The sequence below is a fragment of the Ceratotherium simum genome, chromosome 19, assembly GCF_057802395.1.
Source record: "Ceratotherium simum simum isolate JZ-2026a chromosome 19, ASM5780239v1, whole genome shotgun sequence".
NCBI lineage: Eukaryota > Metazoa > Chordata > Mammalia > Perissodactyla > Rhinocerotidae > Ceratotherium > Ceratotherium simum.
Genome location: NC_141918.1, coordinates 27,881,440 through 27,897,055, shown reverse-complemented (window position 1 = coordinate 27,897,055; position 15,616 = coordinate 27,881,440). Strand labels below are relative to the sequence as shown.

At 38.3% G+C, this 15,616-nt stretch overlaps 1 protein-coding gene across 6 annotated transcripts in view; it reads left to right on the top strand.

The window, feature by feature from the left end:
* Positions 1-562: 562 nt before the first annotated feature.
* HACE1 (HECT domain and ankyrin repeat containing E3 ubiquitin protein ligase 1) overlaps positions 563-15,616 on the top strand; it is a 112,879-nt gene continuing 97,825 nt past the window's right edge. For 3 of the 6 annotated variants that reach the window (XM_087443931.1, XM_087443932.1, XM_087443930.1), the window contains exons 1-4: positions 563-839; positions 6,812-6,866; positions 8,420-8,509; positions 9,278-9,382. In XM_087443931.1, coding sequence (XP_087300057.1) covers positions 764-839; positions 6,812-6,866; positions 8,420-8,509; positions 9,278-9,382 — 326 coding nt within the window. In that variant the 5' untranslated portion in view covers positions 563-763. The remainder of the gene's footprint in view (positions 840-6,811; positions 6,867-8,419; positions 8,510-9,277; positions 9,383-15,616) is intronic. The other 3 variants (XM_087443928.1, XM_014781131.2, XM_004422158.2) reach the window with 3 other exon arrangements.

Genomic DNA, 15,616 nt, shown 5'->3' with positions numbered 1-15,616 from the left:
CAGGGGAGACAAATAATTAAGCTATGATGAAGTTACTTGCAATGAAATAAAAACTGTATTCTGCCTTTGCCTTTGTTTGACTTTACTGTTCTTTAAATTTGACATATGAAAATACAATATTTCAACAGTTCGTGTACCTGAAAAACAAATGTACCAAAACTGGGATGATGATGATGATGATGATGATGATGATGATGATGATGATGATGATGGATTTATTTTAAGAACAATTGTGTAAATCCCCAATCTGCTATGTAGGGGAGTGACAGAATAGAAGAAAGCTGCTCTCGTACAACCTGGGGGCGTGGGGACACCCAGGAAGTCTCCCCGGGAACATGGGGGTACGCCCAGCCTTGGCATTTCTACATTGCTTCCCGCACACATCGCCCCACCCCGCCAGCTGCGTGGCCGGGGCGCGGAGCCACAGGCGCACCCAGCGTGGCCCCGCCTCGGGCGCGCAGCTCGGCCGGCTCGGAACTACAGTTCCCAGAAGGCTGTGCGAGTCCGGGAGGGAAGCGGCGGCGGCGGCGGCGGCAGGAAGGGCGCGAGCGGCGTTGGCGGCGGCGGCGGCTTCCCTCTCGGTGGTCGGTCCGGCAGTCCACGACCCCCGGACGGAGGACGCAGTCCGGAGCGGCGCGCAGCCTCGGGCGCTGGCCGGGGCGAGCCGACGCCTCGGCCCGCAGGACGGGCCCGGGGCGGGATGTAGGGCGCTGGGCGCGGAGGCCGCCGGCGCGGCGGGGGGAGCGCGGAGGGCGCGCCGAGGATGGAGAGAGCGATGGAGCAGCTCAATCGCCTGACGCGCTCGCTGCGCCGCGCGCGCACTGTGGAGCTGCCCGACGGTGAGCGGGGCCGCGGGGCTGGGGGTGCCGGGGGGTGCGAGGGCGGGGCTCCGGCCGCGGCGACGTCGGGTGGCAGAACGAACCGAAAGCTGAGAAAACGCCCACATTGACTTTCCTTAGCTGGAAGGGGCCGGGCTGGGACCCCCGGGCGCCCGTCGCTACCGCTCCCGCCCGGGCGGGAGGGAGTTTGCGGGAGGGGCCCGGGCAGTGCGGGTCCAGCTGCTGAAGAAGCGGGACAGACAGAAGTCTCTCTCGGCTATCGATTTGGCAAAAGGGCAGAAATAATCAGCCGGGTGGTGGACACCGGGATTCAGAAAACATTACGGTTGTGGGCCATTTTGCGGACGCTGCTTGCTGGGGATAGAGAGATGCTCCAAAAATAGTGTATTTACTTTAAGCAGCAGAGGGGGGTTAAGAAGCTTCTTTTTTTTTCCTTTTCGGAAACGTAGAGAACTATTGTATTTTGACAATAAACAGATAAATAAAAGTGTCGAATAATCAAACGTGTACTCTTACAGTACTGTGTGTTTGTATGCATATATACACTTTTCTTTAAAATGCACGCCTGCCTTTATTCTTCATTTATTCATCAGACATAGGTGGGGCTGGGGAGCTTCTACAAAGAGGAATAAGGCACGATGCCTGTAGTTCAGAAGTTTTAGTTCAGTGTGCTGGGGTTCCTTTAGAACAGGTAAAACACTGTAATAAAAAGTGAGAAAGAAAACCGTTTTGTTTGCAGCCTCGTGAATTCAGACGTGTTAGTGGCAGTGGAGACGGCAGTGCTGCCTCTAAGAGGCTTTTGGTTCTCTATGCCCAAGTGAGAGAAGGTTAGGGGGTATGGGTGGTGAATTTTTTTTTTTTTTTTAATGCATTGTATTAGTTTATCTTTCATTTTTTTCCGAAACTTTCTTTGAATTGCTGCTGGAGAGGTGATTTGTAGGTTAGGGAAGGAGACCTTGGGAGTCATCAAAGAAATGTAGGAATGAGAACTTTGGGGATAATTTTCTTGAAAAAATTTTCCCTCGTCTCTACTTACGACAAAGAATAGGGATGGTTTGTGGTGACTGTTTCTCAAAAATAATTTTGCACTTGGTACTTTGCGCATATGAAGAAGTTGACTGAAAATAATCCAGATTTTAGTAACTAGACTTCCAGCTTCAGCTTTCTTTCTCTGTTTTCTTTCCAACTTCCACCTTTGAATCCGTTTCTTAAGTGCTGCTCTCACTCACTCATTTTCCAGTCAAATTATTGGTATAGGTTGATGAAGAAGACTGCGTGTATAGTTTCATTGACACAGCAATTTTATTGCTTAGTTTAATCCCATTTTTTTAAAAAGTAAATGTGATTTTTTTTTTTTTTTAAAGATTTTATTTATTTATTTTTCCCCCCAAAGCCCCAGTAGATAGTTGTGTGTCATAGCTGCACATCCTTCTAGTTGCTGTCTGTGGGACGCGGCCTCAGCATGGCCGGAGAAGCAGCGCGTCGGTGGGAGCCGGGGATCCGAACCCGGGTCGCCAGCAGTGGAGCGCGCTCACTTAACCACCAAGCCACGGGGCCGGCCCAGTAAATGTGATTTAGAAGACTTTGATAGTGTTTCCTGGTTTTAAAAGTAATATATTTTCGTTGTAGAAAATTTTGAAAAGAAAAATAAAAAAATCTGTTTTTCCACCACCCAGGGATAAACAGTGTTAGTATTTTCTTTATTTCTTTCCATTATTACTTCTTTCTCTATCAAATTAAGATCATACTACATATAATCTTTTATTTTGCTTTTAGAAAACGTATCACATTTTTTATGTCTTTAAATATGCATAATGACTTTGTAGGATTTCATAGGATACATGTAACAAATATTGAATCTAATTTTTGTTTTTATAGTAGATTTTATGAGGGGCACCGTTGTACTTTTTTAAGTCTTATTCTGCCTTTATAAATATTTCCTTAAGATTAATACATAGAAGAGTTATAGATCTAATTATATCAACATTTTTAAGGCTCTGAGTATCCACCTCTCATCCCACTCTTTGGAAAGTTCCACCAACAGTCCGAGAGTCCCTGGAAACTAGAGTAATTAAAAATAAAAGTTTCTTATGTTACTAGGTGAAGTGGTATCTTGCTTACATTTGTTTTTCCTTGATTATAATGAGTTGCTCATCGTGTTCCTTTAGTTTACCTTTGTCCCTAAATTCTGATGAATCTTTTTGAATTCTCTTGAGATTGGCTCTTTCAAGTATGTGTGTGTGTGTATAAATATATTATATTCTAATTATAAAAATCAAGATTGTTGTACTTGCATTTTAAGGGCTGAACAGAAGTTGAGATCTCTCTTCATATAGGAAATAATCAGATATTTATTTTGCCTTGTTAGAATTCAGTGATTTTAATAAGGATCTAATTGGAACAAATAATTAAGGTTGGAAAGTTTTTAATCAACTTTTACTCTAAAATTAATTTACTCTAAAATTAAGTTTGTTGCATAGGATTAAACTGCAGCTATTTGATTTACTGAATTGGATAGTGGGAGGTCACATTTATGTTTCCTTGGGATGATGAAAACCTGAGTGTTACCACTAAGGAATGGAGTGCAGTTGTTGAGTCATCCTAGACAGGGCTAACATAGGAATATTCTGTGAGAGAGGAAGTGAGGGGAAGAAATTACTTTAGGGAGATGGATTCTCAGTGGACTTTAAAAAGTTGGTTTATATTGTTTCCTTATGTGGAAAAAATAGTTTTAAACTACTGCATTTACAATGAAGGTAGTTTGTTTAATAAAATAATAGAACTTGAGCCCATTTTAGCATATATTTGAATGATGGTTTAGGATAATTATCACTTTTTCAAAAATTGCTCCCATGGATCTGAGCTCCCTGTTTTTTAAGGTTTTCCTTTTGGTTTTTGAGTTATGAAACTTTTATCTATTAATAAAAATGGCCAACATATCTGATAAAGTGAGAGAGTAAACTTTTCTTATCACTCTAAAAACTTTTAATTATATACCTGGTCCTCAAGCTGTCTTCATGAGTGTGGAGAAGGAAGCATGTGACAATAGATTTTATTCTGTTCTTAGTATAGTATTTCCTGGATAGTTTCCTTCTAGCACCTATGTTTTTATAGGGTTAGATATGACTTAAAAAATAAGATCCATATCTAAATTTTATGTTAATAAACACCCTATACATAAAACCCTTGTGAACCTTATGATGCTCACTCATGCTCGCTTAAAATTATGTACTGTCTTGATTTATAAGTTTAAATTCACAAATAAGGGTATTTCCTGTTTCTGACTTTGTTTATTATGGAGTGACTTAATTGAAATTGTCATGATTTAGAGGTTCAGATTTTTATTGGGTTGTGTATTACATGAGAGAGAAAGAATGTGGCCGTGCCCAGGGAGGCTTAATGCAGTGTTTTTCAGTGCCTAGTGGTGACTCACTGGTAGTTAATGAGAACAGTTTAGTGGTTGCAATCAGCATTTAAAAAAATGACGTAGAAGAGAATAAAACAAATTAGAGTGTATTGCACATATTAAGAATAAGTACTATAGACCTTTTGGTTACTGTATGTAGTGTATACTGGGTGCACTGTAAGATTTTTATTGTGGGGGCCCTGCAATCAGCCAGGTTAGAATTCTAACTTAGCCACTTAATGCCACCACCATGCAGGTTGTTACTTAGTGCTTCAGTTTTCTCATTTGTGAAATGGGTATAATAATAATGCCTACTTCATAAGGGGGTTGTGAGGATAAAAGAGATGCTGCATGTAAAGTGTTTAGAACAGTGCCTTTAAGATAATGGTTTAAAACATGTTGGCTGTTACTAATAAGATTCTTTGGTATTATTTTATAGTGAAAGAGTTTTGTTGCATCTGCATACTGAACTTGTGAATATTGACTAGGACTAAATTGCTTTTCATATATGTACTCACAAACAGTAAAATAAAGAACAAAAATGTGAAGAAATGGTAATAACTTGTTTCCTCTCTCCTCTAAATACTTCAGTGTGTATTTCTAAATATATAAATTATATTTTTCAAACATAATCACAATACCATTATTAGAGCCAACGCAATTAACAATAATTTTTTATCATCAAATATGCAGTCCATATTCAGTTTTCCCCTCTCAAAAATATCTTCCTAAGATTTGTTTGTTTGAATCAGTATCTAAAGTCCACACATTACATTTGGTTGACTCATCTCTTAAGACTCTTTTAATGATAACAATTCCCCCTCCTTTCCCTTTTTTTTTTTTTTAACTTTTCATTTTTAAGTGATTTTAGGCTTACAGAAAAGTTGCATAAATAGTACAGAGGTCCCATACACCTTTCTCCCAGCCTCATCAAATGTTCATATCTTGTACAACCCCAGTACAGTTATCAAAACTAAGGAATTAACATGGGTGTGATACTATTAACTACATTACAGATTTTATTAATGAATTTTCACAAGTTTTCCCACTAATGTCCTTTTTCAATTTTAGGATCCAATCCAAGATACCACGTTGCGTTTAGTTGTCACGTTTCCGTAGCCTCCCCCAAACTGTGATAGGTCTTCAGTCTTTCCTTGTCTTTAGTGGTCTTGAGACTATTTAAGAGGACTGATCAAGTATTTTGTGGAGTTCCCTTTAATTTGGATTTATCCGATGTTTTCTCATGATTAGATTAAAGTTATGCATTTTTGGCAAGAACTCTGCAAAAGTGATATGCCCTTCTCTGTGGATCGTATCAGGGCTACATGATATTGATATATATTATTTCTGGTGATGTTACCCTTTATCAGTTGATTAAGGTGGTATCTGGTAGGTTCTTCACTGTAAATTGACCATTTTTCCTTTGTAATTAATCAATATTTTGGGGAGATACTTTGATATTATGAAAATAACTGATATTATGAAAATATCCTTTTTCTTCTCAAACTTTAACTCGTTAATTTTAGTATTGGTATTAACTGTTTGAGGCCTAGATGGGAGTTGTCAGGGTTACTTCTCTGTAATAACATTAAAAATCATAAACCTCTAAAATGCATTAAATTGAGGAATGACTATTAGTAATATATAAAAATAAATTCAAACATTAGCTGAAATTTACATAAGTATTATATGGTATCATAGGTGGTGTTTTTTAACCTTTTCTTTTTCTTTTTTCTTTTTTTTTGGTGAGGAAGATTGGCCATGAGCTAACATCTGTTGCCGTTGCCAATCTTCCTCTTTTTGCTGAGGAAGATTGGTCCTGAGCTAACATCTCTGCTCATCTTCCTCTATTTTGTATATGGAACGCTGCCACAGTATGGCTTGATGAGTGGTGCATAGGTATGCGCCCAGGATGCGGGCCTGCAAACCCCGGGCCGCCTAAGCAGAGTGTGCAAACTTAACCACTATGCCACTGGATCGGCCCCTTAACCTTTTCTTTTGGATTGTATTTCTGTGAATTTATTCTATAAAAGATATAAATGAAAATATGAATAGTAAAGTAATAAGTAAGACTTTAATGCTGTTTCATAAAAGCTTCTAAAATAATTTCTTTTGTTATAATATTGGCAAGAAGCAAGTACTATGTATATTTAATGTTTTAAAATTATTTTAGCACATATAACTTTAATATTCATATGTACTTAAAATTCCTCCAAACCATGTACGTGTAAGTATGATAAAATGAAGTCATTAAACACTTCTTTGGAAGTAAAATAAATTTCAGTTGTTAAAGCTACAGAAAATATTAGGTCTCTAATTTTCCCTTCAAATCCAGAAGCTAAACACTTTTGTGATGATGTAGAGAGGATGAGCATTAGAGGGGATAAGAAATTCTGCATTATTGCAAATTTTGCAATACGTCTGGTATTCTGCACTATACTTAATTTTCTTTCACCTCTTCTCGCTTTTTACGTGGAGTTAAGAAGACTTGAAAGTAGTCTTAAGTATCACCCTTTGGAAAAGGTAGGAGATAAATTAATTTTTTCTGTTTTTTTTTTACACTCAGATAATGAAACTGCTGTTTATACATTAATGCCAATGGTTATGGCTGATCAACACAGGTGAGTGCCTATTTCACAAATTTATAGTTTTTGAGCAGTATAAATTTTCCTAACTTTTGTGTGTACACACACACACAAAATTTGGACATAGATGTTGCCCTGGGGCAAGTTATTTAACCTCTGTTAATAATTTTCTGTCTGTGAAATAAGAAACAAGATTTTCCAAGATCCATATCAACCATAAAATTCTGTGGTAGGCGATTTTCTAAATGAATAGACAGATATTAAGTCAGGTGTTTGGTTGGTCCCTGACAGTGAAAAAAACATTCCGATGATTTCTGCTAGAGGTCAGTACTGATCTTTGTAGCAAATGTTTAGGGGTGAAGGACAAGTTATTTCCCCAGTGTTCTACTCCTTGGATGTTCTTTTTTTTATTTTTTATTTTTTGGTGAGAAAGATCAGCCCTGAGCTAACATCCGTGCTAATCCTCCTCTTTTTGCTGAGGAAGACTGGCTCTGAGCTAACATCTATTGCCAATCCTCCTCCTTTATTTTCCCCCAAAGCCCCAGTAGATAGTTGTATGTCATAGTTGCACATCCTTCTAGTTGCTGTATGTGGGACGCCGCCTCAGCATGGCCGGAGAAGCAGTGCGTTGGTGTGCGCCTAGGATCCAAACCCCGGGCCGCAAGTAGCGGAGCGCGTGCACTTTACCGCTAAGCCATGGGGCTGGCCCGGATGTTCTTTTTACTGATGTGGTGCTGATGCTCTTTTTACAGGGCACATATGGGATACAGTTATCTGGCTGTGTGATGAGGTGTGTACCCTTGTAGCAGACAGCTCTGCTGTGGTTAGCCATCAGGTAGTTTGGTATAATGAGAAGAAAGTGAAGAGAAACTGTATTTTGAAACAAGTTTAAAATATAAATGATTTTTTGCTTTAAACTTCCTATTTGATAGAGTTAAAACATGTTTTGCCTGATTTTTCTTATTTGGCCAAAATTAATTTAAATAGGCTCGGCTTTTTGCAAGGGGCGCAGCCAGCCCTACTCTCTTTGTTTCTCAAGGATCTAGGGGGAGCCGAAGCCAGCTTAGGTGTCCTCAAAGCAGGTGACACGGTCATAGCAGCAGACGAGGAAACCTTCAGCCAGTTTATAGGTCAGGGCAGATGGTTTGTGGATGGTACTGCGCTGGCTGCCATGCTCTTCTTAGAGAATAGCGCCTTGTTTTTTGGTTGATGTGGGACAGAACCTTCTGAATAATTGGTAAGAATAACTAAAGAGCTGCTAACTTGAGTTTTGTTTTTGTTTTTGTTTTTTTTTGTGAGGAAGATTAGCCCTGAGCTAACATCCGATGCCTGTCCTCCTCTTTTTTGCTGAGGAAGATTGGCCTTGGCCTTAGATCCGTGCCCATCTTCCTCTACTTTATATGGGACGCTGCCACAGCATGGCTTGACAAGTGGTGCATTGGCCGGATCTGAACCTATGAAACCCGGGCTGCCCAAGCGGAGGGCACAGACTTAACCTCTACCCCACCGGGCTGGCCCCGAGTTATTTTGTTTTTAAAAACTATTTTTTTTAACATATCGACTTTTCTTTTAATTCTCTTTTGATGTAGGTCTGTTTCTGAACTACTATCAAATTCGAAGTTTGATGTCAATTATGCATTTGGACGTGTGAAAAGAAGCTTGCTTCACATTGCAGCAAAGTAAGACTAAAGATATTTTGGGTTAAACTCTGGTCTAGAGTAATGATCAGTAAGCTTTGAATCAGTGTTATCCCACAGTAGTTATGGAGAGAGATGAGGACAGACAGCTGAGTGGTTCTTTATTCTATTTAGGGTGTAGTGTGCTATGCTTGCCTTCTTTCTCTAGATAAATTGTTAAGTCGCATCTCTACTGTCTTAGCTGGTTCTCAATCAGACCAGAGTAGGTTACGCATGGGGATTGTACTTAAGAGAGTAGATTGTACTTAAGAGAGTACATTCACCGAAATTTTCCTTTTATCCTACCAATATAAGATTTTACATGCTAACTGCATGTGAAGTCATTGGCTTTATATTTTTTACTTAGGTGTGAGAATGATTTTTATCTACAATCTTCAAGGGTATAATCAATCAGTAATCAAGGAGTAAAAAATCCTCCTTTAGGATTTAGGTAGATGTGTTAAAATTAACTTTTCTTAATAAATTTGGCTTCTGAAAGGCCAAAAAGTTGTGAGTAGTATATAGTTTCTTTTATGTACTAATACTTTATTTTGCTTTATTTGAAGTTCTCAAATGCTTCATAGCTTTCATAGTAGAATGTACCATCTTGAAAGTAGAGAATATTTACTATTTGTGACAGAAGTTAAATCAAAGTGTAGGTTAAAATGGACTTCAAAAACAATGTGTTTAATAGAGCTTTTTGTTTAATTAAGCTATGTCAACTGTGGCTATTTGCTGAATGTATCTGAACTGTTTTTAATATTGTTTTAGTTGTGGATCGGTGGAATGCTTGGTTCTGCTGTTAAAGAAAGGAGCAAATCCTAACTATCAAGATATTTCAGGCTGTACGCCCCTTCATTTGGCAGCCAGAAATGGGTAAATATTTTGTTTCCTTAAGTAGCTTAAGTTGTATTATCAATTGCAGTATTCAAGGCATTCTAGTTTGATTTGGTGATTTTTTTTCACCCAATATTTGGGAAGCCTTGGGAAGAGGCTCTTGGGTTGTTATAGTCAATTTTTAAGTAACTATCATATTAAGTTTATTGAATTGTTTGCTAGTATTTTACTTCTTGAAGATATATTTGTCGAAGTTCACTTTTACTTGTATTATAATGACATTGTATTTTCTGAAAAGCATAATTTTCATGTCTTTGTTTTGGTGTCATTTTTCGTGCTCATCTTTTGCGACTTCTAACTCCATGGCTTATTTTCCAAATTGCTTGTTTAGTTAATTTTATTAATGGAATTAAAGCCAGAGTAAATATATTATACCCAGTTTATTTATAATTACTTGAGAACGAGCTGTACTAGAGTAAGCTTTCTGGATAAGAGTAGCTTACTCCTTTCAGTGCCAAACTATTTTTCATTTTAATTATAACAAAAAAGTTTTCTAAATAAGTAATGTGCTTTCTAGGCCTCTTTTTTTTTTTTTTTTTTTTATTTATTTTTTCCCCCCAAAGCCCCAGTAGATAGTTGTGTGTCATAGCTGCACATCCTTCCAGTTGCTGTACGTGGGACGCGGCCCCAGCATGGCCGGAGAAGCAGCGCGTCGGTGTGAGCCCGGGATCCGAACCCGGGTCGCCAGCAGTGGAGCGCGCTCACTCAACCACCAAGCCACGGGGCCGGCCCTCTAGGCCTCTTTTAAAGTTTTTTTTTTAATAAGTTTTTTCCCATTATAAAAGTAGTATTTCCAAAATGTCCATATATTTTTGCCTTTTCCTGGTAACTCTGGTCATCATTATGAACATCATTATGTTACTGTGTGCTGTTTTAAAACCTACTATACTTTTTATGGGTTTCTGTCTCCTTTTTCGTCAAGAATTTCAGATATCACATCTCTGTGTCTACCTCTACTGCTGTGTTTCATTTCTTATAATTCTGTTGGACTGAGAAACCAGACCAAAATGGTTGGACTTATGTTTAAAATGAAAATAAGTAGTTTTTGATTTAGGGCTTGAGGAACATATAAATACTTTTTTTTTTTTTTTTAATTTTCTCTTTTTTTAAATTTTTATTTATTTTATTCTTTTTCCCCCAAAGCCTCAGTAGATAGTTGTATGTCATAGTTGCACAGCCTTCTAGTTGCTGTATGTGGGACGTGGCCTCAGCATGGCCGGAGAAGCGGTGCATCGGTGCGCTCCCAGGATCCGAACCCGGGCCGCCAGCAGCGGAGCACGCGCACTTAACCGCTAAGCCACGGGGCCGGCCCTAAATAATTTTTGAATGCTATAAAACTTCTCTGTGAAGATATATTCCTATGTTTCTCTTCTTTTGATTACTCTTGAAAATATTTTTGTTTCCTGCTTTAAACTGGGATTCGAGGTAGTTGAGATGGCGGCCTAAGTGAGATGGATATGGAGCTAAAATTGTCTACTGCATCAATCTGAGGCCAAATTATTACATACAAGGGTTAAAGTGGAACCAAAAAGTCAAGAACCATAGTGATGTCTAGGTTGCACAAGGGAAGGCACAGTCCTCTGACTCTGGTCTGCCCGACTTCCTGATTTAGCATATGAACCAGTTTAGTTGTCCACTGTTCCAGTAGGTAACAATGTGCTGATTAAACAATTGTTTTTATAATAATTGGCAACGTTAGGTATGTTGTAGGGTGTTACACCTAAGGTCATAGAATAAATCATTCATTTCCTTGCTGAATTGATCTCAGGTGTAGATACATTATCCCAAGTGTTGGTAGGATAGTGACAGACCTCTTTGAAAAAGTTACATGTAGAAAAATATCTCAGTCCTCTGTCTCAGCAGCTATAAATGAAAGGACAGTTTGGTGCACAGCAGGGATAAAATGTCTACTGCCATTTAGAGGGAGACTTAGTCGTTTAGGAGACCATTCCTTTTTTTTTCTCCCTCTGGCTTTGTTGAGGTATAATTGACAAATAAAATTGTAAGATATTTAAAGTGTATGTCATGATGATTTGATATCCATATATATTGTGAAAGGATTCCTCTCATCTAGTTAACACATCCATTACCATCACCTCACATATTTATCTTTTTATTTTTTGGTGAGAACATTTAGGTTGGAGGCCCTTACTGTTAAAGATGAAGAAATATGGGGCCGGACCGGCGGCTCAAGCAGTTAAGTGTGCGTGCTCTGCTGCAGTGGCCCGGGGTTTGCCGGTCCCGGGCGTTCACCGACGCACTGCTTGGCAAGCCATGCTGTGGCGGCATCCCATATAAAGTGGAGGAAGATGGGCGTGAATGTTAGCCCAGGGCCGATCTTCCTCGGCAAAAGAAGAGGAGGATTGGCAGATGTTAGCACAGGGCTGATCTCCTCACAAAAAAAAAAAAAAAAAAAGATGAAGAAATGTGACAGATACTACATGATTTACATGGCAACTCAGTGAGGAGAAAAGGAGTAAGAAGAGTTAGTAATCCTCACATAACATCTAATTTGGATGCCTTTCTATTTCTATAAAAATTACTTTTGATACTTGATTCTTAACTATTTTGGTTTTTATTATTTATTGAATGAGTGCCTTGTACAACTTAGAGGTGCTCGATAAATGTTTGCTAAGTGACTCGAGTACTTGTTACTTCCTGTAGCTTCTGATGTTTTCAGAAATAGCTTCTTACTATAATTTCTTGAGTTCCAATTTGTCTAGACTGAAGCAGAAGTCATAGGGGAATTCTGCCCATTTTGCTGGTCCATCTAGTTTTTGGGGTTAGTTTTTTGTTTTGTGCCCTCAGCTCTCATTATGAGTCAGATGGATAGTATATTTCTCTCAGCCTGCTTTAGCATTTCTCTCTTCACCCGTTAGTGCTGGGCGCATTACTACTGAATTGGCCTCCTTTCCAATAGAAGACCCATTAAGCTGCCACAGAGCACTTGGATGACTGGTCCCTGTGTCATGGGGGTTACTGTAAGCTTCCTATAATTGTTGCAATATCTGGGCAGGAAAATAGTTGCTTCCTGTACAGGAGGATCCAACGTTGCTCACAGTTGTATGAGAATGGTAAAAGGGAAGACTTCAAAATTATCCTGTATCCTTAGGTTGTGTATTGGTCATATTTGAAACGTGATCTTTTTCTTTATTTTTTGGGCTAGATTGTGAGCTCATAAAGGGCAGAGCCTGTGTGTTATTTAATATTTTAGCTCCAATTCTTAGCAAAATAGGTGCTCACTTAGTGGGTTGTTTGGATTTACTTAGGTTCTGGAAAGTAGCTATAATGATTAAGTAAAAAATAGAGGATATATTTCTCTCATATTGCCTTGGACCTTTTGTAGTTCATTTTTGGGAGGGAGAGTGTTATGGATTGCTGCTTTTCTTCAACAACCCCTACCTTAAACACTTCTTTAGGACTGTTTCCCCGGCTGATTCCCACCTAAGTGTTTATTTTGGTAACAGGCCAATGGTCCATGACAGGCTTCTGAATAGGTTTTAGAAATCCAGCAATATGGGTACACACACACACACACACACACACACGCACACCACCCCCACACACCCACACTCACACACACCCACACATACATACATATTTTAAACAATGTGTTCATTTTAATTTTTATTTATTTATTTATTTTTTTTCCCCAAAGCCCCAGTAGATAGTTGTATGTCATAGCTGCACATCCTTCTAGTTGCTGTATGTGGGACGCGGCCTCAGCATGGCTGGAGAAGCGGTGTGTCGGTGCGTGCCCGGGATCCGAACCCGGGACGCCAGCAGCGGAGCGCACGCTCTTAACCGCTAAGCCACGGGGCCTGCCCAACGTGTTCATTTTAATAGAACTGTCTGGTCTATTGTCTCATGATTGTTGAAGATTTATTCCTAAGGTTTTTATAACAATGTGTTAGATGGAGGAACTTTGTAAATGTTTGAACTTACAAGTTTACTCAGAGCTTTATTTTTTTCCATTTCTTTGATTGTAATGGTGATTTTAAATGATATTTAACTTTGTTTCAGATACAAAAAACCAAAGCAAGAAATGTAATCTGTTGTTTTCTTTTAAAAGGTTTATTCAGTCAATAAAAATTTTAGTTATTGACTTATAAGACTGAATAATTAATAATCAATAAAGTTTTAATGAAAGTACCTAGCTATGCTCAGTACTGAGTTGATTAAAGAAAAATGATGTAATCCATGGCATGAAGAAATTTATGATCTAATTGAGTAAATAGTAATATATACACATATATATGTACTATATACTCTCTATCATATACTATATATGTAGTATACTTGTATGTATTAATACTATACATACTATATCTACTATATTTTTCAATATAGTATACATAATATACTATTACATATACACTATTTTATATTTTACATATATATATATATATATAAATATAACTGGTCAACTAGATCATAAACTTCATGTCATGGATTATATCATATTTCCTTAATCAGTTCAGTACTGAGCATAATCAAGCTTGTATATAAAATGTATATTATAGGGCCAGCCCTGTGGCTTAGCGGTTAAGTTCGCATGCTCCGCTACCGGCGGCCCAGGTTCGGATCCCAGGTGCGCACCGATGCACCGCTTTCCAGCCATGCTAAGGCGGTGTCCCACATGCAGCAGCTAGAAGGGTGTGCAACTATGACATACAACTATCTACTGGGGCTTTGGGGAGAAAAAGGGAAAAAACAAAAAGGAGGAGGATTGGCAATAGATGTTAGCTCAGAGCCGGTCTTCCTCAGCAAAAAGAGGAGGATTGGCATGGATGTTAGCTCAGGGCTGATCTTCCTCACACACACACAAAAAATAAATAAAATGTATATTATATATATATTGCGTGTGTGTGTATCATTTTCAGTTTCCAAAGCAGGAATTTTTATTTTATTATTTAATGAAGGGGAAATTGAGATGAATATTGGATAGTGACTAGGAATGGATCATCTAAGAGGAAACATTGTGAGCAAAATGAAATGGGTAGGCAATTCAAAAGGGGGCAAAGGACTTGACATTTCTCCAAAAAAGATATACAAATGCATATCTTTTCATGTTTCCTATCTTTTCATGTTCTAATAAGAACATGAAAAGATGCTCAATATCACTAATCATTAGGGAAATGCAAATCAAAACTACAGTGAGATACCAACTCACACTCATTAGCATGGCTATCAAAGCAGAAAACAAGTGGTTGTGAGGATGTGGAGAAATTGCAATTCTTGCACACTGTTAGTGGGAATGTAAAGTGGTACAGGTGCTCTGAAAACCAGCAGTTTGGCAGTTCCTTAAAAAATTAAAAATAGAATTACCACATGATCCAGCCATCCCACTTCTGGGTATATACCCAATAAAATTGAAAGCAGGGTCTTGAAGAAATATTTGTACACCCATGTTCATAACAGCATTATTCATAATAGCTAAAATGAAAGCAACTTAAGTGTCCATTGACAGATGAATGGATAAGCAAAATGTGGTATATACGTACAGTAGAATATTATCCAGCCTTAAAAAGGAAGGAAATTCTGACATGCTACAATGTGGGTGAACCTTGAGGACATTATGCTAAGTGAAAGAAGCCAGTCACAAAAACACAAACACTGTATGAGTCCACTTTTGTGAGGTACTTGGATAAACCCAAATCATAGAGACGAAGAACAGTGGTTGCCAGGGAGTAGGGGGAGAGGGAATGGGGAGTTATTCTTTAATGGGTATAGAGTTTCAGTTTTGCAAGATGAAAAGAGTTCGTGAGATGGATAGTGGTGATGGTTGCACAACAGTATGAATGTACTTAATACCACTGAACTGTATGCTTAAAAATGGTTAAGATGATAAATTTTATGTTATGTGTATTTTACCACAGTAAAAATAATAGGAAAAAAAATGAAGTGGGTAGGGGGATACATAGACGTGAATTTTATTAATTTTTTCGTTATATTTTTATAACTCAGCATTAACTTTTAAATATTTTGCAATCAAGAATGTAGGATACAATGAGACATCATTTTGCTATATCCATTCGTTTTCCATTAGACTTATATTGTCTCAAATTTCTAATGAAGATTACTTTTCCAACTAGTCAGTCAACACTAGAAGGTTCTCGGAATTTTGAATAATGAATTTGTCCCAATGACATGAAAACCTCATTGTGCTTTTTCTTTATCCTGTTATCTTTGAGTCATAGAAACAATTTTCGT